The sequence below is a fragment of the Emiliania huxleyi genome, assembly GCF_000372725.1.
Source record: "Emiliania huxleyi CCMP1516 unplaced genomic scaffold EMIHUscaffold_1, whole genome shotgun sequence".
Classification (NCBI taxonomy): domain Eukaryota; phylum Haptophyta; order Isochrysidales; family Noelaerhabdaceae; genus Emiliania; species Emiliania huxleyi.
In genome coordinates, this window is record NW_005202428.1 from 2,916,386 (window position 1) to 2,940,096 (window position 23,711).

Below are 23,711 nucleotides of genomic sequence, written 5' to 3' on the forward strand. Positions count from 1 at the left end.
CCCTCGCCTACCGCCTACCGCCTACCGCCTCGCGCCACCCCCGTGCCACCTCCAGGTGTCCTACCCGTGCGACGAGAATGCCGTCGAGGCGACGCAGCAGCTCGCCGGTACTTCCTAGACACTTCCTAGACACTTCCTAGAATGCCGTCGAGGCGACGCAGCAGCTCGCCGGCACCCGCCCGCCCCGCCGCCCCAACCCCCTGCCCACGCCCCACACCCAAGCAGCGACCGCCCGGCAGCGCCCCTGGCTGCCCTGAGCCAGCCGCCCGCGCCCAGGCAACCTCTTCTCGGCGCTGCTCGTCCCTATCTGCCAGAGCGCTGCTGCATACGACCTGCAGATGCCGGGTCGTGCGATGGACATACGCGGCGATACGCTCGTGCTGCTGGCGCTGGTGCCGGCCCCGCGACGCGACCGCCCCTCTCTCGCGAGCCGGGAAAGCCTCAACCCCGCCTGTCGCACCGCGCAGGTGGCCGCCACCGCCGTCGCCTTCTCCTCATTCGACGCGCCCCTCGAGCGGACCCGCGTCGACGACGAAGGCGCCGCCGCGGAGCTGTGACCTGCGCCGCCGCGCGCCCGGACAGAGAGAGCCCCGGACGCGCGCGCAAGCCCCGCAATAAAATTAAATAAAGAAGGTGAAATAATAAGGTTACTACAGGTAAGGTAAGTTTTACTGTGAGGCTGTGAAAGCACGCCCAACGCCCAACCTAGCGGATTTGGGAAGGAAGGCATTTGCGTCTAAGAAAGCTCTGGGCCGGCGCGGGGGCCCCCGGAGGCACCGTGCGCCGCGCAGCAGTGCGGAAACGGGGCTCCGGCGCTCATACTCGCTCATACTACCGACTTCCCGATCTAACCCGGTCTAACAGAGGGCAGATTCGGAGAGATCTCGAGGAGTACATACAGATAGACCCTCCAACCATCAGATAACTCTAACCTGATCGGTCGTACTGACCGCCGACAGATCACTCCAGACAGCAGACAGGCCGACGCGTCTGCACGCGGCCGGCCGGGTGAGAGGCTTGACACGATCCGACCCTGCGACCCTGACGCTGCAGCTCTAGCTATCAGACATGCACTGCTGACTGCTGCCACAATATGCGACCTGTGCTGGCCCACTTGGCGGCCTTCCCGGTCAGTGGTGAGGCGCAGTTCAGAGCTGTCGATGGCGCGATGCCGCACTGGTCCCACATTGGTGACACGAGACCACCAAGTTTGCCAGTCCAAGAGAGAGGCACCGGCGCTGTCCTGTGAAGGTGCGTGGTCCCTCCTGACTGCCCATGCGCGCGAGGCTGTGTAGGCATAGCCTCGAGAGTGCCAGCAGCCAATCCGAGGCGACGCGCATTGCGCCAGAAGCGTGCACACGATGGAAGGACACCTTCCTACTGGTCGTAGGATCAGGTCGTCACTGAATGCTTGATACTAAGGCCGCGAGCTATGCAGGTGATCAATTGTGCATCATGGCACGGTCAGCAGCGCCGACAGGCTGTCGCAAGGCGTGATAGCATGGCCGCAAGTACGCAGAATTCCCATGAAAACAAGTAAAAATCGCGCAAAAAAAGAAAAAAATCCCGAAACAATCGGCGCCTGCGGCGGGCCGTGGGAGCCCATCTCCCCCCGCATGGACACCCTCTGGGGGCCCCGCGCCGGCCCAGAGTAAGAAAGAAAGAAAGAAAACTCAGACAACCCAAGGGAGGGATGGGACGAGGACGGCACGCCGCCACCACACAGGGATTTTAAGGAGAGGTGTGTGGTGCGCTAGCCGTCGCCCACCCTAGGGAGTCCGCCTCTTCCTATCTCTCTTCGCAGTCTCGCCGCTTCTCGCTGCAACCTTCATGCCACCTCGCGGTCGTCCCACTGGCATTTGCGTCTGTTCACAGCCTTGTTATTGAGAAGAAAATACCTCCTATGGCGCTGTGCGCTGGCCTGTGAGAGGTTGAGGTGCGAGCCCTGGGGAGGCCCTGGGGATGGGGGGGGACTACCCGCGGGCTTAGAAGGCCCGCGCGCAGGGGGGTGGGGCATTGAGACCGGTCATGAATGAGTGCGCGACACGCATGTTGCGAGCAGCGTTGTTGATGTTTTGCGCATCGCCACTGACGGCGGCGCGCGAGAGCTGTTGCGAGTGGTGTTGGGCGAAGCCCCGGGCGCTGCCGGAGGCTGTGCCGTAGTCGGTGCGGTCGACGGCGCTCGGGCTGCCGACCTCTTTGGCGAAGTTGAAGATGATTCTCTTGGTTGGCGGCGCGATGCCGCCCTGGCTTTCGACGAGACAAATTTTGACGATTCCGTTCTTGACATGGAGCGCGTCGTAGTTCACAGCTCACCAGGGGCATAGTATTTGCGGGTCCTTTGCCGTTTCGTGCGGCCCTCCTCCGCCACGGCCGGCCGTCGTCTTGAGACGATCGGGAGAAATGGCAGACAAGAAGGCACAAATCGAAGACCGGGGCCTGGCCAACGACCTTCGGAACTTGCAATCGATGGTGCGGCGTGCAAAGGCTGGCGACGAGGCTTCCGCTCAGCTCACGCCAGTGTCCAAGACGTGGGCATTCCAAGGCCACCTCGGCCGCACCGTGCTTGTGGACAGAAGAGACCCCGCGCCGTTCGACAGATCGAACCCAAGATACATGGCAAGCAGCTGGAGGGTCGGCGAGCGTGCGACGGAGATCAACCCAATCTCGGGACAGCACTCGTACAACACTGGCAACCTGTATAGGACGGTTCACTGGAAAGAGGAGACGTTTGGCCTGAATGGACGATTCACCAAGGGTCTCGCCGGCCCCGGCCCCTGGAGACACGAGGGGCTCAACTGCTCGCCCCCGGCAAAGGCGCTCTGAGAGGCAAGAGCATGCCAGCACCCTGAGGGGCGTGTGTGGGGAGCGCATGGAGTGCTAAACAGCGCGGGGCAAGACCAAAAGCAAGCCCAGGCCACAGCCTGGAGCCCGCGACCCTAAACCCTCTGTACGCTGTGCCACCGAGAGCAGTGCCAGAGAAGGCCCCTCTGCCGCGTGTGACGCGTGTGACGCGTGTGGGAGCTGGGAGGCGAGGTGGGGCGGTGCGGCGGGTGGCGCCGGCGTGACGCGTGTGTGCGGCCGCAGCAGCGGGTTGAACGAGAATACGAGAAGCGCACTGGCCACTGCAAGTCTCGAAAGAGACGTTTGTGTGACGAGCGCCAAACCCCACCCCGCACCCCCAGTGCCCAGTCCCCACCCCGCACCCCCACAAGAGCGGTCGCTCAGGGTCAGGCCTCAGCGCGCCGCGCGGCCGCGGCGAGCGGCGTCCCCGCGGGCGCGGCCTCCTCGTCACCTGCGCCCACCAGCGCACACAGGCACAGCCACACGCCGCAGGGAGAGGGAGGGCAATATCTTCTAAGATATTATCTTGGGGAGTCACAGCGAGGACCGCGAAAAACGTCGTTCAATGCTAAGCGGGTACGTAATGTGGTCGCTAAAATTTACGCCGCTTTACCAGCCCCGCAGCACTTCTTGAACTTTTTGTTGCTGCCGCAACTGCAGGGGTCGTTGGGCTTCACCCGTGCCGACTTCGCCTCAGTCAGCCCTGGCGCCTACGACGGCGGATGCCGCGTCAAGTGGTGCGGGTTGAGATTGGTTATGGCGCTGTCGCTCCGCGCCTTTTTTACGAGCGGCGTGAAGCCCTTGTCCTTGTGCAGCGCAAAGCGGTGGTCCTCCACCTTGTTGCTGATGACCTGCTTCCCGAGGCTGTTGTTCACCCGTCCGGAGAGGTGCGTGTCGTAGCAGTTCTCGCACACCTTTATTTCGCAAGGCGTGCCTGGCTTCGTGGGAGCACAGGGCGGACGGGGCGAGGCGCGCACGTACGTCGTGATTGCTGCAGTCCTTGCACTTGTACCTGTATCCAATGATGGCGACGCCGCAGCCGTCGCAGGTGATGCCTGCGTGCTCGCCAAAGAAGGCCGCTTTTTGCTCTGTTTCCTTGGCCTGCTGCAGCCTCAAGTCGCTGAGCTTTGCCTCGATCTCCATGCGCCGCTTCGCCTTGGCCTCGTCCGTGGCGGTCGTCAGGTCCGGCATGGAGGTAAGCCTGAGAACAAATGTTGCGAGGAGGCGAGTCGGCGGCGGGTGGTGAGGGAGGCGGTGGCGACGGAGAGGCTGGTCGATCGAAAAGATTTTTTCCTGCGCGCCGGCCCTGGATGTGAGGAGAGAGAGAGAGAGAGAGAGAGAGTCAAGGCGTCGCTACGCGCGGTCTTCCGCGGGGGGAGCTTCGTCGACGGGTGCGGGATCGCGGCGCAGTCAGTGCCGTGGCGATGCCTCCGGCTGTTTGCGGCGGGCGGCTTGCTGCTCGCTGCGATGGCGAAAAACTCGTCTCGCCACACGCCAAGGGCTTATGCTCTGGCGAGACGTGAGGCGCATGCGCCCAGGAGGGGAGGGGGCATGTGTAACGACACTGCTAGAGATGCCTTTCGGGGCCCAGAGATAAAACTTCTGTGATGCCATGCGTGACCTAGTAGTGTCCCCAGCTATGGGCGTGTCCACGTTGGAGCCAGGTGTGGTGTGGGCGCGAGAATAGCTCCGCCGTTCATGGAGGCAACCGATGCGAGTCGACTGGTGTGTGTCGTCGTGGTTTCGTATCAAGAATTCTCTCTCTCTCTGGATGTGAGGCTGATAACTGCACTCCAAGTGCTCCAAGTTCCCGGGCAGTAGCGCGCACTGGGTTCCGGCTCCTAGCCAGATAGGGGGTCTGTGAGCACTGGCTGGCCCCTGTGCAATAGGTAGGTAGGTCCGGGTTTGACCGCCCCAGAGGGCCCCGCAATAGGTAGGTAGGTGGTGGTGGTGGGGAGAGAGAGATTTTTAGCAATACCTTAAAGAGAGGTTACGGCGGGGTAAGATCCGTTAGCGGGAGATCGGCGGGAGCTGCGGACGTTTCGAATTCGGCGGGCGCTGCGGACCGTTTCAGGTCTCTGCGCTCCCGTATGAGCGAGGCTGCCGACGCTGCCATGATCGAGGCTGCCGACGCCGATGGGCGGCTGCGCGACGACCCGCTGACGGACCGCCCCGTGGACGCGGCGGCGGCGGCAGAGCGAGAGAGATCGGCGAAGGCGGCCAAGCTTGCTGCGCAGACCGCCAACGCGATGGTCGCCGTGCAGGGGCAGCTCAAGTTGCGGGGACAGGCAGCGGACAAGGCCGCGCACGACCAATACCAAACAACTCTAACACTCACACGTCATTTGGGGCCTGGAGCCCTGTTCACGCGCGCGCGAGACGTGCAGACAGGGTTGCCAGGTGAGAGCGAATGGCGCGGTTCACGCCTCGCACAACAGAGAGAGAGATACGCTCTGCATGGTGGGACATAAAAGAGAGCGAGTACTTGGGCGAGTAGGCCGTGCGGTCGACGCTGCCGCGCGCGACTTTGCGCGCGAGGCGGCGCAGCTTGAGAACGGCGGTGGGCGAGAAGCCGCCGCCGAACGTCTCGTGGAGCAGCAGGTTGAAGTTGTTGCGCTTGACAAAGATCGCGTCGTGGTAGAAACCGCGATGCGCCTTGACGTAGCCGTGGCCGGTCTTGTGGGAGAAGGGTTGGCCGGGCTGCCCGCGCGCCTTGCAGCCCATGTTTAGGCGGCGGGCCTTCTCCTCGGTGTTGCCGAAGGCGTAGGAGTGGCCAACGGAGGCGGGCGTGCCGCCGCTCGAGGCGTTGCCAACGCCCGCCGAGGAGGTCTTGAGGAGGGGCGTCCAGAGCTTGACTTCTTTCACCTCATCGCATCCTCCCGGGCCAGCGTGGGGTCCGCGAGGTCGACCTTGTACCCCTTGTTGTACTGCCGGGTGAGCTCTGGTTTCTCCTTGTCACCGTGCACGACCGGCGCGTTGGCCGGGGCGCGCATCGCGTCCGCCCAGGCGGCGAGGACGCCGTCGTGGGGCCGCCGGTGGTGGGCCTTGTTGTAAAGGTAGTCGCCGAAGAAATCGACTGGCATGCCCCGCTCGAGCGCGACCCGAAGGGTGGGAAGCGCCACGGAGAGCCAAAGGCCGAGCTTCCGCTGGAGCTCGTCCTGGAGGGTGTCGGAGGAGAGGGCGGTGGCGTACGTGCCGTCGACACGCACACGGACATCGAGGGCCTTGCCGGCGAAAGGCGTTGAGGCGGAGACGAAGCGCGCGGCTTCGCGGTTGTTGACGGCGCTGTCTCCGAGGGACGGGTTGTTCTTGACGTGCACGTCCCGCGCCTTGACGAGCTCCTGGTGCGCGTACCAGTCTTGTGATTCTTGATGGCAGCGAGCGCCCGCGGCCGCGGGTACGTGGATTTGCAAGTGCCATTGAGAATCGCGTCGGTAGCTGGAAGGGACTCGGGCTCGGGGAGCGGGACGCTCTTGGGGTTTTGTTTTGTGGTGGGGTGGGGGTGGGGGTGGGGGTTTAAAAAACCGCTTCACTCGCGCGGGAGACGGCGCGTTTAGCCGCGAACGGGGCCATGCCAGACGTGTCGCCTGCGGCTGGGACGCCAGCCGAGACGGGTGCGGCGCCGCCTGTTCACAGAGGCGAAGACTTAAGCACTCCTTATCAGCTGGTCGGCCGCCATGTGGGCCTCCGGGCCTGCTGCGGCGGCGCGGCCGGTTGAGGCCGGGCTCGGCCCGGCCCGCGACGGCTGGCCGCCGACGAGCGCGCTCGCGCTGCTCGTCAAAATGGCGGCGGTGTCGATTGCGGCGACAAAAGTTCAGGCGTACAGCGCTCAGGCGCCTGTCGTCTTTCGTCTTTTGTCGCATTTCGCACACGCGCGCGCCGCGCGACCCGCGTCGCTCCGCGAGGGCATGAGCCTTCCGCGATTCGATCCCGCAGCCAAAAGCTGCTCGCTCGAACCGCGGCCGACTCTACCACCGCGGCCGCAGCTGTTGAGCTCTCCAGAAGACTGGTGCCTCATATGCTGCCTCCCTGCGGATGCTGCCGGCGAGCCTGGCGGTCCGCTGTACTACAAGGAAGTGCCGACTCGATTCTACCTCGAATTCTTCTACCCCAACGACCCCACGAACGAATGTGACAGGACCATCGGGTCCTTCGGCCACCAAAGCGAGATCACCCGAGAGCAGCTGAGCCTGCCTCTGGCCTCGCCTCCCTCTCCTCCAGGCATTCGTGGCATCCTATGGGTCGTCCAGAGTATCGACCTCTGGCTTGTCAGCCGGTCACTTGATGACACCATGAAGTACAGCGATCGCCAACTCGCTGGCCTCTCCGCAGGCCCCCCCGACCGCGTCGAACTCATCGGCGCGGGCTCTCTCGGCTACGGGACCGGCCCCAGCTTCGGCTGAGGGCTAACAAGCTGCCGAGCCCAAATCACTGCGAGAGTCGTGATTTCTTGTTGGTCTTCAAAAATCACACAGAGGCGAGAGGGCTCAACGGGTATTTTTCGCTTCGCTGCGCGGCCCCGCAAAATCCTACTCTCTGAATTCGCGGAGCGAAGAAAAATTTATACGGAATACGTCGCTTTTTGGGCCTCGTTTGGAATACGTATTCTGGAATACGTATGGAATACGGCCGGAATTACTGCCAATACGGGTAGAATACAGCCCTAGGAGGGGTCGATTGGAAATACGTGGAATACGTATTCAGAGAGAGAGTAGGCCCGCAATAGGTAGGTGGGTGGGGCACGGAGCCTGGCGGTTGGCGCCCGCAATAGGTAGGTAGGTAGGGCGTTTTGGCGCGACTCAGTGGGAACAGACCCCCCTATCTGGCTAGGAGCCGGAACCCTGGCAACAGGCTTAAAATCCCTGTGTGGTGGTACACCACTGGAGCGAAAAAGAAATTACATCTCATCAGACGCCGGCGGTCGCACTTCTTTTTTAAGGAAGAAAGAAAGAAAACATACAGCCCAAGGGAGGGATGGGAGGACGGTACGCCGCCACCACACAGGGATTTTAAGGAGAGGAGTGTGGTGGTGGTGGTGCTAGCCGTCGCCCACCCTTGGGAGTCTGCCTCTTCCTATCTCTCTTCTCAGTCCCTCGCCGATTCTCGCTGCAACCTTCATGCCACCTCGCGGTCGTCCCACTCTCGTCGTTCTCCTTCCTGTCGCTTCATCCTGAAAAAGAAAGAAAGAAAACAACAACGCAAACGAGGGATAGATAGATGGGGGAGGAGGACAGGGTCCACACCTGCACGAGCAGGATTTTGGAAGGACGCGCGGTGCACGGTGGAATCCCAACTCCACTGGTGGTCTCATCAGTCAGTCTAGCGACCTTCCTCCGGCTTCTCACCGGCAGTCTCTCACTACGGCCCGCCACAAGGACCCCAGGAATTGCGACTCGCCGCTTTCCTCCCGCTGTGATTCTGTGTGAGCTCTGTGTCTTGATTTGCCAACAATACACCTAAAACACATCCTGTCGCGTGGCTACTCAGGCATCAAAGTTCTTTGTTGAGTCTACGGATCGCCCTCCACACCGGAGGGCGGCGAGCTTCGGTCCTGCACGCACCGAGATGGAGCCGCAGTCTCCCGGCGGTGCTGGCCCCTCGCGCGGGGCGACCACGCACACGCCGGACGGCGCGTACAAGTTCGAGCTCGGGCCGCTCGGCGCGCTCGGCTCGGGCGCGCACGGCGTCGTGCGGCTTGCGCGGCATGTGGAGTCGGGGGAGATGGTTGCGATCAAGGTGATGCCGACGGCGGTGATGGGGGCAGTGGCCAAGGAGCTGGTCGCGATGGCCAAGGTGGACCACCCCAACATCGTGCGGCTGTTGGGCACGCAGGTCGACCTCGACCGGAAGCGGGTCTACATGGTGATGGAGCTCTGCCAAGGCGGCGAGCTCTTTGACCGGATCGCCGAGTGCGGCAAGCTGGAGGAGGACCAGGCGAGGCAGTACTTGGTGCAGATGGCGCTCGCGATCGAGCACTGCCACGGGCTCAACGTCTACCACCGCGACCTCAAGCCTGAAAACATTCTCCTCTCGCAGCAAGACCGCGTCAAGATTGCAGACTTTGGCGCCGAGAGAAGCGCCGGGCGGGGAGAGGGGATGCGCGCGGCGGGGTGAGTCGGCCCTCGCTCTCTGCGTAGGCCTCGCCGCGATGGTCGGCCAGGTGCGCGAGGACGCCTCCTTCCTGCGGCACACAAAGTGCGGCTCGCTCATGTATGCCGCGCCAGAGGTGCTCGTCTCGGACGCATCGCGAGGGTACGACGCGGCCAAGGTGCTGCAGCTCACCAGACCGGGTGGGCGGGCGTCACCCGCACCCGCGCCCGCACCCGCCGCCTCACCCCGGCTCTAGGCCGACATCTGGTCGCTCGGCGTCATCCTCTACTCGATGCTGTCTGGCGCGCTGCCCTTCCAGGCGCGGCGGGCACCGACGCGCCCAAAGTGGGGAGGGAGGGAGGAGGGGAGAGGGGAGAGGGGGTTGCAGAGCGCGCGGCAGCTGCCGAGCGCCGCCGCCCCCTCCGCCACCGCCGCGCAGGTCGCCAACGCGCGGAAGTGCACGCGCTATGCCGTCGTCGAGGAGCGCGGCGCGGCGGTCCTCGCTTCAGGGAGATGCGCGCTCACCGTCGCTTGTGTCTCATTACAGGAGCGAGGCATGGCGGTCCTCTGCGACGCGTCCGGCTTCTCGGCCGACGCGAGCAGCATCCTCGTCGCGATGCTCGAGCCCAACCCCGCCCGGTACGCTCCCTAGCACACCCCCTCCCCCGACGCCTCCTGCCCTCCCCTGACCCTTCCCCACGAGCTCTTCTCCCCACGAGCTCTTCTCCCCACGAGCTCTTCTCCCCACGAGCTCTTCTCCCCACGAGCTCTTCTCCCCACGAGCTCTTCTCCCCACGAGCTCTTCTCCCCGCGAGCCGCCTCTCCCACGCCCTCCCCAGAGCCGCTCCTCCTCACCGAGCCCTCGCCCCGCAGCCGCCTCTCCGCCAAGGGCGTGCTCGCCGCCGCGTGGGTCGCCGCTGCTCGCCCAGAGAAGCCGACCCGCGCGGTCCCGCCCGCCGAACCGCCGCAAACCCGAAAGTGGTCTGTCGAGCTCGGCGACAAGACCATGGACAAGGCAGACAAAGTGGGCAAGGCGACCGGCGCCGAGGCCGGCGCGGACCTGGCCGGGGAGGAGGGCGGCACGCCCAAGCGGCGGCGCAGCGGCAGCGAGGCGGAGGCGGCGGCCAAGCGGCAGGCGGCCGGCGACGAGGCGGCGGCGGAGAGTGCGCGGGAAGGGGCCCTTGCCACGCGCTGATCGACGCCCCCCCCCCCCCCCCCCGTCCCACCCCGTCAGGCGACGAGCCCGCGGCCTGCCCCCGCGCTGCTCGGCGCCAACGATGCGCCAGAAGAGGTCCCGCCGGGCGTCAACGGCGTGCTCGTCCGCCCGCTGCTGGGCTGCTTCTAGGAGCCTTCTAGGAGCCTTCTAGGAACGTTCTAGGCATGCTCGTCCGGTCGCTGGGCTGGGTGCAGCTCCCCGAGGAGAAGGAGAAGATGGTCGGCGATGTGGCGAGCGCGCTGGACTCGATGGGCGTCAAGTACGAGGTTGCACTTCCTAGACTCTTCCTAGACACTTTCTAGACACTTCCTGGACTCGATGGGCGTCAAGTACCCTGTTGGCCACGCTGCGAGGGGCTCGCCCCCAGCAGCCTCGCGCGAGCCGCACCGGACCCTTCCGCCAGGTGGTCAAGGGCGAGCTGACTGACGTCGTGTGGGTGGGGGGGGAGGAGCCGACGCCCGAGGTGGCCGCCGCCAGCCACATCAGCCGCAGCAGCAGCAACGAGCCGCCCGCCGCCGAGGCTGCAGACGCCGCGCACGCGGGCAGCAGCAACGGCGGCGCGGCGGGCAACGGCAGCGGCGGCGATGTGCCGGCTGGCCGGGGCAGGGGCGAGAGCGGGCCGGCCGACGGTGAGGGCGGTGGGAAGGGCGGAGGCGGCGCCCCTGCAGGCGCCGCGCTCGAGCTCGAGCCGGCCTCCCCGTCAAAGTACTCGGAGGGCAGGCTGTGCGTGCGGATCCGCGTCAACCCGTCCGCCGAGGACAAGTCGGAGGTGCACATAGACCGGCAGGCGGGGGACGTGCTTCAGTTCCACTCCTTTTACCGCGACGTGCGCAACCAGCTCGCCGGAGCGAACGGGTGGGTGGAGAACCACGGCCGGTACGAGCACGAGGTCTTCCCGAGTCAGGCGGACTTCAAGTGAGGCGGCGGAGAGGATGGGGGGCGGGCGCCGCCCCCTCTGCCGTGCCCGGGGGGGGGGGGGGGGGGGGGCCAACCTGGGTGCCCCTCCCCCCGTACCCCCCGAAACCTCGGAAAGTTCGGGGGGCTCCCCCCCCTCTCCGGGTTGGAATGTACCCCGGTTCCCCTGGAAAGCACTGAGTCCAAACCTGCCCTCCCTTTTTTTTTGATTCCCCCCCAAAAGCCCCCCAGTCAAATCAAACACCCCCCCCTTTGATTTTTTTTTTCGAAAAAAATTTTTTTTTGCCCTTTGAATTCAATTTTTGCAAAATTTTTCCTGCCAAGGGGCCGGTTGCCCCGCTCCCTTTTTTACCTAAAAATTTTTTCCCATCCCTGATTGGGCTCGTCTCGCCCTCCGGGGGGCCCATGGGGGGGAAATCCCCCTCCTTTCCCACCAAGAAAAATGGCTTGGCCCCTAAAACGGGGCTGTCGCCTCAATCGATCTCCATTGTGGAGGGCCGCTGGGCTTGCAATGCCTGCCGGTCATCGTCCCCGAAAAAGACGTGCTCGAGCTTTGGCGCTGAGGGTCGGGCGAGCGTCGGCGTCAAGCTTCGCACCACCTCCCTCGCCTCGTTCCACCATGGCGCAGTGCAGCCGCTCAGCATCTGCTCTGCAAGCGAGGGCGGCCGCGCCGGCGCCGGTCGTTCCGCCGGTCGAGGCCTTGCTACGCCTCTCACACCAGCTCCCGCATCGATGGCGACGCCTGAGCTAGCCTGGGGGGCCACCACCGGCGCCACGCCAGACGAGCACCGCCCTGCAGACGGCTTCCCGAGAGGGCCTGCCGTCGCGTCCATCGCCGCCGAACCCCCGGCGGCGGCGGCGGCGGTGGCGGCCGCCGCCGCTCGCTCCGCGGCGGCGGTTGCGGCGGCCATGTCTGCTGCCAAGCGCTCCGCGACGTCCGCCGCCGCCTTCTCGGCGGCCAAACGCGCCGTGTGCTGCGTCTTCGCCCTCTCCGCCGACGTGCGGACTGCCTGCGGAGAGGAGGCGAGGCGCGCCGCCTGGCTTGCGATGCGCTCGGCCAGCGCACTCGTGCGCGCCTCCGCCGCCTCGATCTCGCGCACCAGCGACGAGCGGTCCGCGGCGCGCGCCTTCGCACGCTGGGCCTCCCACTCCGCCGTCTCCCGGGCGACGCGTGCGAGCTCGGCGGCTCTCCACGCCTCCACCTGCCGCAGGGAGGGGGAAACAGTCTGGGGAGGGTGTCGGGAGGTCTGCCCGCCCCGCCTCGCCTCCGCCTGCTGCAGCGCGCCCGACTGCTGCGAAAGCGGGCTCGGACCGGGCAGCGCCTTTGCCGCTCGGCTCGGCCCGCCCGCCGCAGCCCTGTCGCTCGGAGGGCGAGCAGCGCGCTGCTCGGAGGCGGAGGCGCGAGCCGCCTCCATCCGCCCGTGCCGTGTGTCCACCCGCCCGTGTCGTTCCACCCGCCCGTGCGCCCGCGCCGCCTCGACGCGCCAATGCGCCCCGACCCGCTGCGGCGCATCCTCTGTCGGCACCGCCTCTTCCCGCGCCGCCTCTGTACCGTGCCCGACTGCCGCAGCCTCTGCCGCCGCCGCCTCTGCCGCCGCCGCCTCTGCCGCCGCCGCCTCTGCCGCCGCCGCCTGCGCAGCATTCGCCGCAGCAACGCGAGCCCCCTGCGCCGCCACCGCCGCTGCCTCGGCCTCCACCGCCGCCGCCGCCTCCGCCGCTGCGAGACGAGCGTTGCTCACTCTGGCGTGGGCCTGCTTGTGGCGTGCGGCCGCCTGCAGTCGAGTTGCCGAACGGGCTGCCGCTTCCCGCGCCGCCGCCGCCGCCGCCGCCTCGGTGTGGCGGCGCTCACAGAGGTCGGCCTCGGCAAAAGTTAGGCCGCGTCGGCGGCAATGGCTGCACGCCCACACCGGCCTTCTCTGGCACGCCTCGCACTCGCAGCTGCCTAAAGACGCACTCCTCTCCCTTAGAAGTGGCTGCAGCCTCGGGAGTTGCGAGGCAGCCACGGGTGCGCGCTGTCATGAGCCGTCGCAGCCTCCGCCTTCGCCGTAGACCCTGCCTCCGCCGCATCCTCCGCCATCGCTGCCGCCTCCGCCATCGCCGCGGCCTCCTCCTTCGCCGCGGCCTCCGCCGTCGCCGCAGCCTCCGCCTCGGCAGCCTGTGCCGCTGCGGGCGGCGCGGCTACCCCGCCCGCACTCGCGCCTCCCAAAGGGGCGAGACATGTCCGAGACATGTCCCGCCGCTGGACCCGCAGGAGCAGCGCGCCGTGCGTCGCGCGGAGCTGCTCTGCGGCCGACCGCCCGTCCGTGCAGCTCACGCCAGAGATGGAGATGAGCCGGTCGCCGGCGAGCAGGCCGGCCGCCTCGGCCTGCCCTCCGGCGGCGAGCTTGCGGATGAGCGGCGGGCGGCTCCCGTCCTGCGGAGAGGCTCGGGCTCGGATTGGGGAGGGGGGGGGGGGGGGGGCTTTGTGGCTCTCAGGGTGTCGCCTTGGAGGGTGGGTGTTTGGGGAGGGCCGCCCGCGCTGCCTGCACAAAGGAGACGCCGAGCCGGTCTGCGGAGGAGGCCTTGTGCACGGCGATGGTGAGCTCGCGGGGGGAGTCCGGCGAGGCGGCGGCCGGCGGGACCGGCGCCTCCAGCCTGGCGGCGAGCAGCCGAGCCGCCGGGCTGCTCGCCGGGTTGCCCTGGGCCGGGGCGGGAGCCGAGAGCCGCAACAGGTTGCCCGCGGCAGACTGCAGCCACTCTGGGAGCGAGTCTCCGCCCGCGGCGGGAGCAGTGCCGTCCGACGAGAGCCGCGAGCGCGGCGTCGTTGCCGCAGACGGCGGCGACTCGACCGCCGCCGAGCGCAGCTGCGCCGGCGAGTCGAGGCCGGCGGCCGCCGAGCGGAGCCACGAGGGGGCATCCGAGCCGCAAGAGTCGCAGTGGTCGGGAGGCGGCGGCCGAGCACGCGGCGGCGTGGAGGGCGGAGAGATCGCCGCGTCGGCGAGCCGCGCCCCACCAGCCGGCTGGCGGGCTGCGCGCCGCCACGCACGGAGCGCGCGGCGGCGGCTCGAGCACCAGAAGAGGTGCGCGCCGACCAGCTCGAGGCTGGCGGCCCTGCTGCGCCTTGCCCACGCATGGAAGGCGTAGGCGACGTCTCCGACAGCCGCAAAGGTGAGCACCGCGGCCACCCGCCGCCGCTGCTGGTTGTGGCGCCGCCAGGCAAACCAGGCCGATCGCAGAGCCTGATGTCGCGCAAGGCTCCCGGCCGCGACGGCCCGCTCCAAGTTGGCCGTCAAGCTAGACGCACGCTCGCCGGCCGGCGAGCCTTGTTGCAGCATCGGCGTCGCGGCGGAGTGTGCGCCGAAGCTGGCCTGGCACATGCGGCGCTACGCAGCGCTGAGGAGCGCGGCGTCAGCGTCCTGCGGTAGCAGTACTGCCCTCCGCCGCTCTGGCGGCCGTCCCACAGAATTCATGACTGGTTCTTGGATACTCGTAGCTCCGCGGACGGGCCCCTCCACCCTTCATGTACGTACGTACTTAGCTTACTGGGAGAAAAGAAAGAGGGCGTTGTGTTCTCTAGGCCCCTAAGGGCCCTACGCGCGGCGTGAGAGCTCGGAAGCGAGCTTTGCACGAAAGGAATGTACACAGCCGCGGAACCACTACTCATCAGCCTCACAGCCTCGCCTCGAATCTGATCCATCCATGCACTCGCGGTACATACAGGCCCGCCCGGGCAAGCAAGGCGTGCCGCAGGGCCGTCCCGCGTGGCTGGGAGGGTCCCAGAGGCGGCCCGATCCGGGCACCGATGGCTTCAGGGACATGCCGGCCCCAGACGAGTCGCCGATGACGCTCACGCTCAACGTCCGCAAAGAGCGCCAAGTTCTTTGAGGTGCAGCACTCGTTCCAGCAGCCTCTCAAGGCGCAGCCTACAAGCTCTTTCAAGGTGGCATGACGGAGCTCTGCTGTTCGGGATGCCTCGCGCTGCAGGCACGGACACCCCTGCCCCTGACGCTCCCCTCGTGCACGTGCGCATTGTCCTCTGAATGCTGCTCATGACGTGCAGCTCTGGTACCTCGCAGGGGCTCGAGCGCAGGGGCAAAACAAGTACCAGAGCAGTGAGAACCCCGCTTACGAGCCGGGATCCCGCGGGTACACCATGATGAACGGAGCGGGGTACGGTCAACCTCAGGAGGATCAGAGGAGGATTGTTTGTAACCTCAGTCCTTTGGCGCACGTGGGGGAAAAGTCTGTGTCTGAGCTGAAGAGCGCTGCGCTCTCCGTGCGCACCAGGCACGGAGATTGTTGACGTGCTTGAGACTCGAGAGCTCGACACTGCTCCAGGAGCACAGGACAACTGTGATGATTGTGCTGAAAGAGTGATAAGTGTGCCGACATGTGTGCCGAGAGAACACAGCGAGTGTGAGAATCGAGACACGCGTAAGGGCAGCTCTCGCACCCGAGCTCACCCCTCTTGAAAGCTCTCGCACGCCTCCTGGGCACCTCGCCCGCCAGGCTGATAGAACATGTGGGCATACATCTCTCGGAAAGCAGCTGCAGCTGCATTCACTCGCACCGAGAGGCGCTTCACGGCATTCCATCGTCGCTGGGCTCGCTGTCGAAACAGAGCAGCATCGTGTAGAGCGACATACTGCACTGCATCCTTGGTAACGTACTCCACGAGTTGTACGATGCCCGGGACGTAGAAATAATGGCACGTGGCTGCGTGTCTGTCGACTGCGCCAGCAATCGGATGTCGCGCATACAGTTCTGGGCACGAGGCGGCTGCACCAGTACCGCCCAGACGATCACGACTGGTCGGCCTGCGTAATTGATGAACAGGCTGAGCGACACACAGCCGCCGACGGCTGTGTTTTGTATGTACCGTGTAAACATTGTCGGCATTGTTGGGTGCATCTACGTCCCGAATGGTGAGCTGGACGAGAACTCGGGCTTGGTCTGCACCTACTGCGGACAACGAGAGATAAATACCGAGGCACGGGCACAATCGTGTAGCAGTCCTCTGTGGCGGCGTGGCATTGCCTACGTGGCCGTCGATGGCGTGTCTCGCATGTCGCATCCATTGGAGCTGCTGCCATCAACTGGCTGCCCACGTGCGCCCGCCGAGGCAGGCGCGACGGCGTCGAGGGATCGGCTATTTGCGGCCGGACGAGTGTAGTTACGAGAACGGAGTGCTGATGAGTTGTGAGAGATGCGTCGGTTCTGCGCGAGGGCACTCTGGGACGCAAGCGCAGAGCATGTGGTTCCCACAATCGCTGTCGTGGGATCGCTTGTCATGTGAGGAGGAGTGCGTTGTGTTCTTGTGTTGTCCGCTTTATCTCTTTGGATGTATCAAAAGAAGAAAAACCGAGCGCACCTCGCTCAATGAAGTCACTCTTCCTCGCCTTTCTCTGCCTCATCGCCGCCGCGAGTGGCCTCACGCTGTCCGCGCGTGCGCCCCCGGCAACCCTGCGCCGCGTCGGCGCCGCCGTGCGCATGGAGGCGGCCCCGACGGAGGAGGCGCCGAAGGAGGAGGCTGTCAAGCCCAAGCCAGCGCCCGCGCCCAAGCCTTCGGGCCCCGACTTCAGCAAGATGGACGACCCGTGGGGCAAGCGGACGGTCGCGGTCACGCACGACAACAGCCGCTAGATTCGCCTCGGCCGCGCACGGACACGACAGCGCTAGAATGGGCGCGTCAGCGGAGTTGCGCTGCTGCGCCTCGTCTCAATTCAGGCGCGTCTCGCGTCCCATCCGCGAGCCCAGACGCTTCGGTTGCGACGCAGGTGATTCACCGGGTGTCTCTTCCCGGGCGTGCCCCTCGCTCAGCTGGTGTGCTGTTCCGTGTGTTATGTCCGTGTGACGGCCCCCTGGGCCGCGTTTTCGTTTTGTTTAGGCGAGGGGTCTCCGAGAGGATACGAATGCGATTCATGATAGTTGGCGTGCGACCCGCAAGCTTTTATGCCATCGTTGGACAATTTTGCACAGCAGACTGTGAGAGAAGGACACACGGCTCACGCGCGGAGCTCGCCCAGCTCGCGGCTCGCGCGGGGCCCCGCGCGGTTGGGGGAGACGAGGTTAGAGGCTGCGCTGTGCTCCCTGCCTCGAGGGAGGGTGCCACCCAGCGGTGAGCTCAGCTGGGCGAGCCACGGCAATCCGCTATTATCGACACGTATCGCTTCCTCAGCCCAAGAGGCGTGGGGAGCAGAGTCGGTGGAGAGAGCGCAGGATGTGGAGATGAGGAACGATTGGAAGAAGAGGGGACGGGGAGAGGGCGGCAGGCTATTTCCGCGAGGTGCGGGCGCGCTTCTGGATGCCGCGGCTCGCCGCCGCCTTGCCCTTTCCACCGCTCGGCGGGCTGCCGCCTGGCGGGAAGAGGGGTGGGGAGGGGTGGCTGAGCTGGGCGGGCGCAGCAGAAGTCGGCGTCACCTCCCCGCCGGCGCCTGGGGTGGGTCTGGCCTTGCGCGGCCGGGCGGCCTCCCGCGCCGCCATCGCGTCCTTGGCGGCCACCTCGAGCGCCTCCTCAGTGTTTGCGGGCATCTGGCGCTGGTCTCTTCGGCTCGAGGCGCTCTCCTGCCTCTCCCTGCGCAAGGCAAGCGGGCGGGCGAGTGGGGGGGGAGTGAGGCCCGGGCGGGCCGACGGAGCGGGGAGGTGCGGCCTGCGCGTGCGCTCGATCTCCGACGCCACCTCCAGCCTCTCCTCCAGCACCGGCTCGTCCTCCCACCTGCGAGAGGCGACCGTGGGCTGGGGCGAGGAGGGAGTGGGGAGGGGGCGGCGTGCGGCGTGCGGCGTGCGACGGCGGCGCGCGGCGGCGGGCGTGCGGGCTGGCGAGGGGAGGCGTGGGCGGCGGGCGGCGGCGGCGGCACGGCGAGCGGCGCACTGAGAGAGCAGCTGCGCTTTGACGCTCGACTCGAGGTAGCCGCTCGCCGCGTACTCGTCCTTGCCGTGCTTATCGGCGAGGGTGACGCTGTAGGTGCCGAAGAGTTTGGGGCTCAGGCCGAGGGACACATTGTCCGCTTCCGGCACGCCGCCGCCGCCAAACAGCTCTCGTTCAAACTCGAGCACCGTGCAGTTTGGCTGAAAGCGCACGCGGCGTGCCCGGGAGAGGCCGACGCTCCGCAAAGCGCCAGTGAGGAGGCCAGCCGACTTTCGTCGCGCGGAACCGAGCAGCGAGTTGACGAGCCTCCAGCCCGAGGGCTCGCCCGACGATGAGGAACTTGGCCGGCTCATGCGAGTGGGGCTAATCCCTGAGAGCGCGAAGGCGCGCGCGCGCGTTTCTTTTCCAGTGCGGTGCCCGACCCTACCTACCTGGGAGTAAAGTTGTAAAATTCTTTTCCAAATCATAGTCCTTTGATGCTGCAGAAGCACGTAGTCGTTCTTCACACAGCCATCGCAGAGCAGATTGTGAATTGTGCGTTTATGTGTGAATATGGTATTTTCTTCTCAATAACAAGGCTGTGAATGAGCTTGCCTGCGGCGAGCGCGAGCGAGGGCGGTCGAGTGCACGGAGCTAAGTGCCTCGCCGTCCTCGCAGGAGTCGCTTAGGCGGCTCCCGTGGTGTACCTGCGTCAGTGCCAGTGCGCGCCAGTCCCGTGCCCAGTGATTCTGCCAGTGTCGTGCGAGGGAGCGTGGTTGTAAAATTCTTTTCCAGACGGCTGTCTGTGTGCTGTGAGGAGGCTGGGAGCCAGAGAGCAGAGTTGTATTTGTTGAATTCTTTTCCGTATTCCGTTATGCGAGGACTTCAAGTCGGTCATCAGTCTTTCCCACCTCGTAGCACCGAGGACGGGCCCACACGCACACACACGCTGCACACGATTGATTGGGCTCGGGCGGGCGGGAGCCGACACGAGCGAGGCGCGCTGTCACCGGCTGTAGCACTGGGTCCGGACTGCTGGACGCACAGCACACACACAGCTCACAGGACAGCTCACGAGGTGGCGCTATATAGTGGATTTCGCGGGGACTGGCGCAGGAGAAGAAGCTGAGCCCTGGCCTCGACACCTCGACACCAAAACCTCGACACCAACTCGACACCTCGACACCCCCTGGCCTTGCCAACTCGACACCCTCGACACCCCTCGACACCCCTCGACACCATCTCGACACCATCTAGGTGTTGCCATGCTCGTCTCCGTGTCAAGGTGCCAAACTCGACACCTCGACACCCTCCCCTCGACACCGCTCGACACCGGCTCGACACCACCTCGACACCAGCTCGACACCTCTGATGATCCTAACACAGCGCAGAGACGTATAGACCCATTTGGAGTCACAGACTTAGAAAATCAGGGTTGCAGCAGCAATTCAAACTTGGCTGGCAGTGCTTTCATCCCTCAGTTGCAGCCTCTCAAAAGTTCTAGCTCAAGTTGCAGCTCAGTTGCACCCCTGTTGATGTAGCAACCATGGCAGTACTCAGGTAGCCTTCACGCTTCAGGTCTGCACAGCACCTTGTACAGTGTGGGGCAATGAATCCTCACACCACCAGTGAGCTTGTCGCCACGGCTACTACATTTCCTGCGCCAAGTACGTGTACGACGCCAAGGAGGCGGCTGGTGAGACAGTCACCATCGGTATGCGGAAGGGCGACCAGCTTGCATACGGATCGAAGGACATTCCGTGCGAGCACAACATTCGTCACAACGGCACCATGTATGCGGCGGCCAACCATGGTCCGTGCACGAGCCTGCGGCAAGCTCGTGCTCGGTGACAAGGCGAACCCTCAGACGACTTTTCATCTCAACGTCGAGGGACATGTGTGAGATCGGCGGAGACCTGCATGCAGTCCCAGCGCGATGTCCACTACGAAATCAAGGTGCCTAGCGCCCTCACGAAGACGAGGCAGCAGGCTGGGCAGGGCTCGGCGGCACACGGCGAATGCTGTACGTGCGTCACTGGGCCACAAATTTGGTTTCGGCGGCACCCTCGACCAATGCAAACCTTGCTCAAGGTTTCTTGCTTGGGTGCAAAGAGCGCGGCCACGACAAGTCACAGGGCCCGCTCGTCCATGCGACCGGCAAAGGCTGGGTCAAAGAGCACAAGGGACAGTACTACGACGCGCTCCATGTCAAGAACGGAATCGTCAAAATTTGTCTCGTCGAAAGCCAGTGTTGCGGCATCGGCCATCGATCGCGCCGCCAACCAAGAGAATCATCATCTTCAACTTCGCCAAAGAGGTCGGCAGCCCGAGCGCCGTCGACCGCACCGACTACGCACAGCCTCCGGCAGCGCCCGGGGCTTCGCCCAGCACCACTCGCAACAGCTCTCGCGCGCCGCCGTCTGTGGCGACGCGCAAAACATCAACAACGCTGCTCGCAACATGCGTGTCGCGCACTCATTCATGACCGGTCTCAATGTCCCACCCCCCTGCGCGCGGGCCTTCTAGGCCCGCGGGTAGTCTCACGTGAGTGAGTACACACACACACACACACACACACACCCACACACCTACAACCTCTGTCACAGACCTAGATGTTAAATACACAGGGTGGGGGTAGCAAATACACAAAATACACTGTGTTTTTGGCCTGTGAGCAAATACACAGCAAATACACAGCCAAATACACAGTCAGTGGTGGCGGTGCCGGTGGTTGGCAGACCAGGGAGTCACATGCACAAATGGTCAAGTCCCAATCCGAAATACCAAAAAGCTCAATTACCTGTCTTCAAGTGACCGACTCCCAAGGTCAAATGTTGGTCAAAGCTGCGAAAAATCAATGAAAACTCACGAAATACGGCAAATTTTCCTTCGCCTGCGGCGCGCTGGTAGGATCTAGTGGTCCCCATCGAGTGTGTATCCTGGCTTTGTGGGAGCAAATACACAAAATACACTGTGTTTTCAGCCCAAGTCCAAATACACAAAATACAGACTTAACATCTAGGGTCACAGACCAGCGCCTTCGATAGGACTAGGACGACTTCTGTGACATATGCCGCGCAGCTCGCCCGATCCGTCCACGCCGCGCTCCACGTACTCGCTGCGGCCCCGGACGCGTCCTCGCGTGGAGGCCCCGCTTCGGCTGACCGACCTCTTCGACGACGTCCTCGAGCAGTGCCTCCCGCTGCAGATTGCGGACGCTGCGCGCGCGGCGGCCTCGTGCCGTGCGCTGCTCCGGGCGTGGCAGCGCCCCTCCTTCGCCCGGCGCCTCGAGCTCCCCGACACGCCGATGCGCGCGGACGGCGCGCTCGCCTGCCTGAGGAGGCTCGCGGATGCCGGCAACCCGAGCGCGCGCTTCCGCCTCGGAGTCGCGCGAGTGTACGAGTCTTCGGCCGCGGAGGCGGGGGAGGGTTACGAGGAGGGGCTCCGCCTCCTCAAATCGCTCGCCGAGCCGCCTCCCGAAGAGAACCTCGGTGCCCTCCGAGGCGACGCCCTCTTTGAGATCTGGCGCCTCCGCACCCCCCGCACCCTCTCTCTGCCCCGCGCGTACCTCAGGGGCAGGGGGGGGGTCGAGCTGCGGCCTCCCCTCTCCCCCCTGCCCCCCTGCCCCCCTGCCCCCCTGCCCCCCTGCCCCCCTGCCCCCCTCGCCCCTCGCCCCTCGCCCCTCGTCCCTCCCCCTCACCCCTCGCCCCTCCCCCTCCCCCTCCCGCCTCCCCCTCCCCCTCCCCCTCCCGCCTCCCCCTCGCGGCTGGCTACGCGCTCACGCCCTGCGGCGCCGGCGAGCAGGCACTTGACCAAGGACGGCGACGAGAGGGAGCGGTTGCTGCGGCGTGCCGCCTCCGAGGGCCACGTCGCATCGCAGATCGAGCTGCACGGCACGTCGAAGAGCCACCTGCAGACGCTTGGCCTCCGCCGGCCGCTCGACGCGTCCGGGGCAGCCAGCCTAGTAGCAGTCAGCCTAGTAGCAGCGACCGTCGCAGCGAGCCGTCGCAGCGAGCAGCACACTCTCGCCTCGCCCCGCCCCCGCGCCTCTCGCCTGTGCCTCTTCCCGGCCTGTGCCTCTCCCCGGCCTGGCTCACCGCGACTAGCCCTGACCCTAACCCGAGCCCCCCCCTCGCCGCAGGTCTTCTCCCCGGCCTGGCTCACCGCGAGCGAGAACATCCTCGCTAGCCCGTCTGCGGAGCGCGACCGCGAGGAGGCGAGCGGCACGGCGCCGCCCGCGACGCGTGCACGGCACGTCCACGACACGTCCACGACGCGTCCCTCAGGCGACCGCCTCGCGCCACTATTGCGACCGGCCGGGCTGCGTGCGCTGGCGCTTCCGCAAGAGGGAGGTTCGGAAGCGGGAGGCGGTCGGCCTGACAGGCTCGCCATACATCCGGCTCTGGAAGTGCGGCCGCTGCCGCTGCGCCTGCTACTGCTCGAAGGCCTGCCAGACGCTGGCGTGGCCTCGCCCGCACCGCGAGGCAGCCGGAGGGAGGGCGAAGGGCGGCGTGGCGCGCTCGGGGCCTCAGCTTGCCCGGCGGTGTCTCTGTAGGAGTGCGACCGCATCCTGGGCTTGCACGCGAACGCCCTTCTCGCTGCCGGCATGGATGCTTGACTAGGGTCGGGGGGAGGGCAACGCCGAGCTGTCGCGCGGCATGCAGCGCGGGCGTCGAGCCGGCGGGAGGCGGGGTCAACGGGAGGTGGATGGTGAGCATGGGCCGAGGATGGCGATGGGGGCGATGAGGCCGGCCGCGGCAGCGGTGAGCCAGCTTGCGGCGGGCTGGGAGAGCCGGATAGAGAGGCGGGATTGCTGCCGCTCTCTCTCAGTCTCCCCGCCGCACGCGCGATCCGGGGACTGGAATGACGATCACGGGGAACGGGTGTGGTGCGCCCAGCTCTTGTGGCGGGCGCGTCTCTCAGGACTCAGAGGTCTCCTCTCGCTCTGGCGACCGTGTATGATTAAAAAGAAGGAAGAAGGGCGAAGCCGAAGGGAGAGGGGGACGGGACAGCGCACGCCGCCGCCACAAAGGGAATTTTACGAGAGGTTTGGCCTCTTTGTGCGTTTGTGGGACTTTTTCCTACTTTCCTCTTCGAGCACGCTCTTGGAGCACTACTTGGTCTTGGTAAAGCCGTACTTGGAGTGCAGTCATCAGCCTCACACCGCCAGGACCGGAGCTAAAAAAGAAAGAAAGGGAAACGTACAATTCAAAAGAGGGATGGGAGGACGGCACGCCGCCACCACACACCACATACAGGGAGATTTCACTGTGCTCTGTGGTGTGTGAGTGCGGGTCAGGAGGCCCTAAAACGGCGGGAGGGGTAGGGGTGCCGCTGTAGGGGTGTGGAGGGGTCGGGAGGGCGGGAGTGTGGACCGTGACCTAAAGCCCTCCACCGGCAGAGGTGTCAGGCGGCAGGGCCCAGGAGGGGTGGGGGCTGGGAGGGCTGGCCAAAAGCGAGGCGTAGGAGGGCTCGTGAGGGCTTGGGAGGGGTGGAGAGCTCGGAGGGGTCGGAGGGCTCAGAGGGCAGAGAGGCACGAGGGTGGCGCTGGTGGGCTCGTGAGGGCTCGGGAGGGCTCACAAGGGATGGAGTGCCCGGAGGGCTCGGAGGGGCGAGCCGCCGAACCGGGCTCGGGGGGCTCGGAGGGCTCGGAGGGCTCGGAGGGCTCGGAGGGCTCGGAGGGCTCGGAGGGCTGGAGGGCTCCAGTAGGGCTCGGAGGGGTCTGGAGGGCTCGGAAGCTCGAGCCCTCCGAGCCCTCCGAGCCCTCTTGGCGCGCAGAAGACCATAAGCCGCGACCTCGATTCTATTATCCTTCCTCGA

The 23,711-nt window shown here is 65.7% G+C and overlaps 8 protein-coding genes across 8 annotated transcripts in view; 5 read left to right on the plus strand and 3 right to left on the minus strand.

The window, feature by feature from the left end:
• The window catches only part of EMIHUDRAFT_461108 (hypothetical protein), a gene marked incomplete at its 3' end in the record, with an annotated part of 2,580 nt that extends 2,023 nt beyond the window's left edge, over positions 1 to 557 (plus strand). The window contains exons 3-5 of the mRNA XM_005794524.1: positions 56 to 107; positions 277 to 392; positions 468 to 557. Of these exons, the coding sequence (XP_005794581.1) occupies positions 56 to 107; positions 277 to 392; positions 468 to 557 (258 nt within the window). The remainder of the gene's footprint in view (positions 1 to 55; positions 108 to 276; positions 393 to 467) is intronic.
• Positions 558 to 3,352: 2,795 nt separating this feature from the next.
• EMIHUDRAFT_349421 (hypothetical protein) lies at positions 3,353 to 4,011 on the minus strand. Its single transcript, XM_005794525.1, has 3 exons — positions 3,826 to 4,011; positions 3,630 to 3,758; positions 3,353 to 3,554 (listed from the first exon to the last, which is right to left on the minus strand). Exons 1-3 carry the CDS (start codon positions 3,985 to 3,987, stop codon positions 3,444 to 3,446), a joined length of 402 nt encoding a protein of 133 aa, XP_005794582.1. The 5' UTR covers positions 3,988 to 4,011; the 3' UTR covers positions 3,353 to 3,443.
• A 2,487-nt stretch (positions 4,012 to 6,498) lies between these two features.
• EMIHUDRAFT_431967 (hypothetical protein) lies at positions 6,499 to 7,305 on the plus strand. Its single transcript, XM_005794526.1, is given in 3 exon segments — positions 6,499 to 6,956; positions 6,971 to 7,119; positions 7,135 to 7,305. 2 exon segments carry the CDS (start codon positions 6,522 to 6,524, stop codon positions 6,977 to 6,979), a joined length of 444 nt encoding a protein of 147 aa, XP_005794583.1. The 5' UTR covers positions 6,499 to 6,521; the 3' UTR covers positions 6,980 to 7,119; positions 7,135 to 7,305.
• A 1,068-nt stretch (positions 7,306 to 8,373) lies between these two features.
• EMIHUDRAFT_414421 (hypothetical protein) lies at positions 8,374 to 9,569 on the plus strand (the record flags this gene model as incomplete). The annotated part of the gene is made up of 5 exons (XM_005794527.1): positions 8,374 to 8,908; positions 8,982 to 9,112; positions 9,191 to 9,253; positions 9,374 to 9,415; positions 9,482 to 9,569. Coding segments are annotated over exons 1-5 (822 nt in total), but the record flags the coding sequence as incomplete, so codon positions are not given.
• Positions 9,570 to 11,538: 1,969 nt separating this feature from the next.
• EMIHUDRAFT_447611 (hypothetical protein) lies at positions 11,539 to 14,421 on the minus strand (the record flags this gene model as incomplete). The annotated part of the gene is made up of 6 exons (XM_005794528.1): positions 11,539 to 11,624; positions 11,784 to 11,817; positions 12,001 to 12,611; positions 12,973 to 13,027; positions 13,311 to 13,478; positions 13,594 to 14,421. The coding sequence occupies 6 exons, from the start codon at positions 14,419 to 14,421 to the stop codon at positions 11,539 to 11,541; spliced, it is 1,782 nt and encodes a 593-aa protein (XP_005794585.1).
• Positions 14,422 to 16,250: 1,829 nt separating this feature from the next.
• EMIHUDRAFT_194914 (hypothetical protein) lies at positions 16,251 to 16,687 on the plus strand (the record flags this gene model as incomplete). Its single annotated transcript, XM_005794529.1, has 2 exons — positions 16,251 to 16,336; positions 16,471 to 16,687. 2 exons carry the CDS (start codon positions 16,251 to 16,253, stop codon positions 16,685 to 16,687), a joined length of 303 nt encoding a protein of 100 aa, XP_005794586.1.
• Positions 16,688 to 16,990: 303 nt separating this feature from the next.
• On the minus strand, positions 16,991 to 18,265 carry EMIHUDRAFT_447612 (hypothetical protein; the record flags this gene model as incomplete). The annotated part of the gene is made up of 4 exons (XM_005794530.1): positions 16,991 to 17,400; positions 17,479 to 17,618; positions 17,676 to 17,759; positions 17,916 to 18,265. The coding sequence occupies 4 exons, from the start codon at positions 18,263 to 18,265 to the stop codon at positions 17,318 to 17,320; spliced, it is 657 nt and encodes a 218-aa protein (XP_005794587.1). The 3' UTR covers positions 16,991 to 17,317.
• Positions 18,266 to 20,929: 2,664 nt separating this feature from the next.
• On the plus strand, positions 20,930 to 22,855 carry EMIHUDRAFT_431969 (hypothetical protein). Its single transcript, XM_005794531.1, has 4 exons — positions 20,930 to 21,843; positions 22,033 to 22,107; positions 22,178 to 22,375; positions 22,447 to 22,855. Exons 1-4 carry the CDS (start codon positions 20,962 to 20,964, stop codon positions 22,507 to 22,509), a joined length of 1,218 nt encoding a protein of 405 aa, XP_005794588.1. The 5' UTR covers positions 20,930 to 20,961; the 3' UTR covers positions 22,510 to 22,855.
• The last annotated feature ends 856 nt before the right edge of the window (positions 22,856 to 23,711 follow it).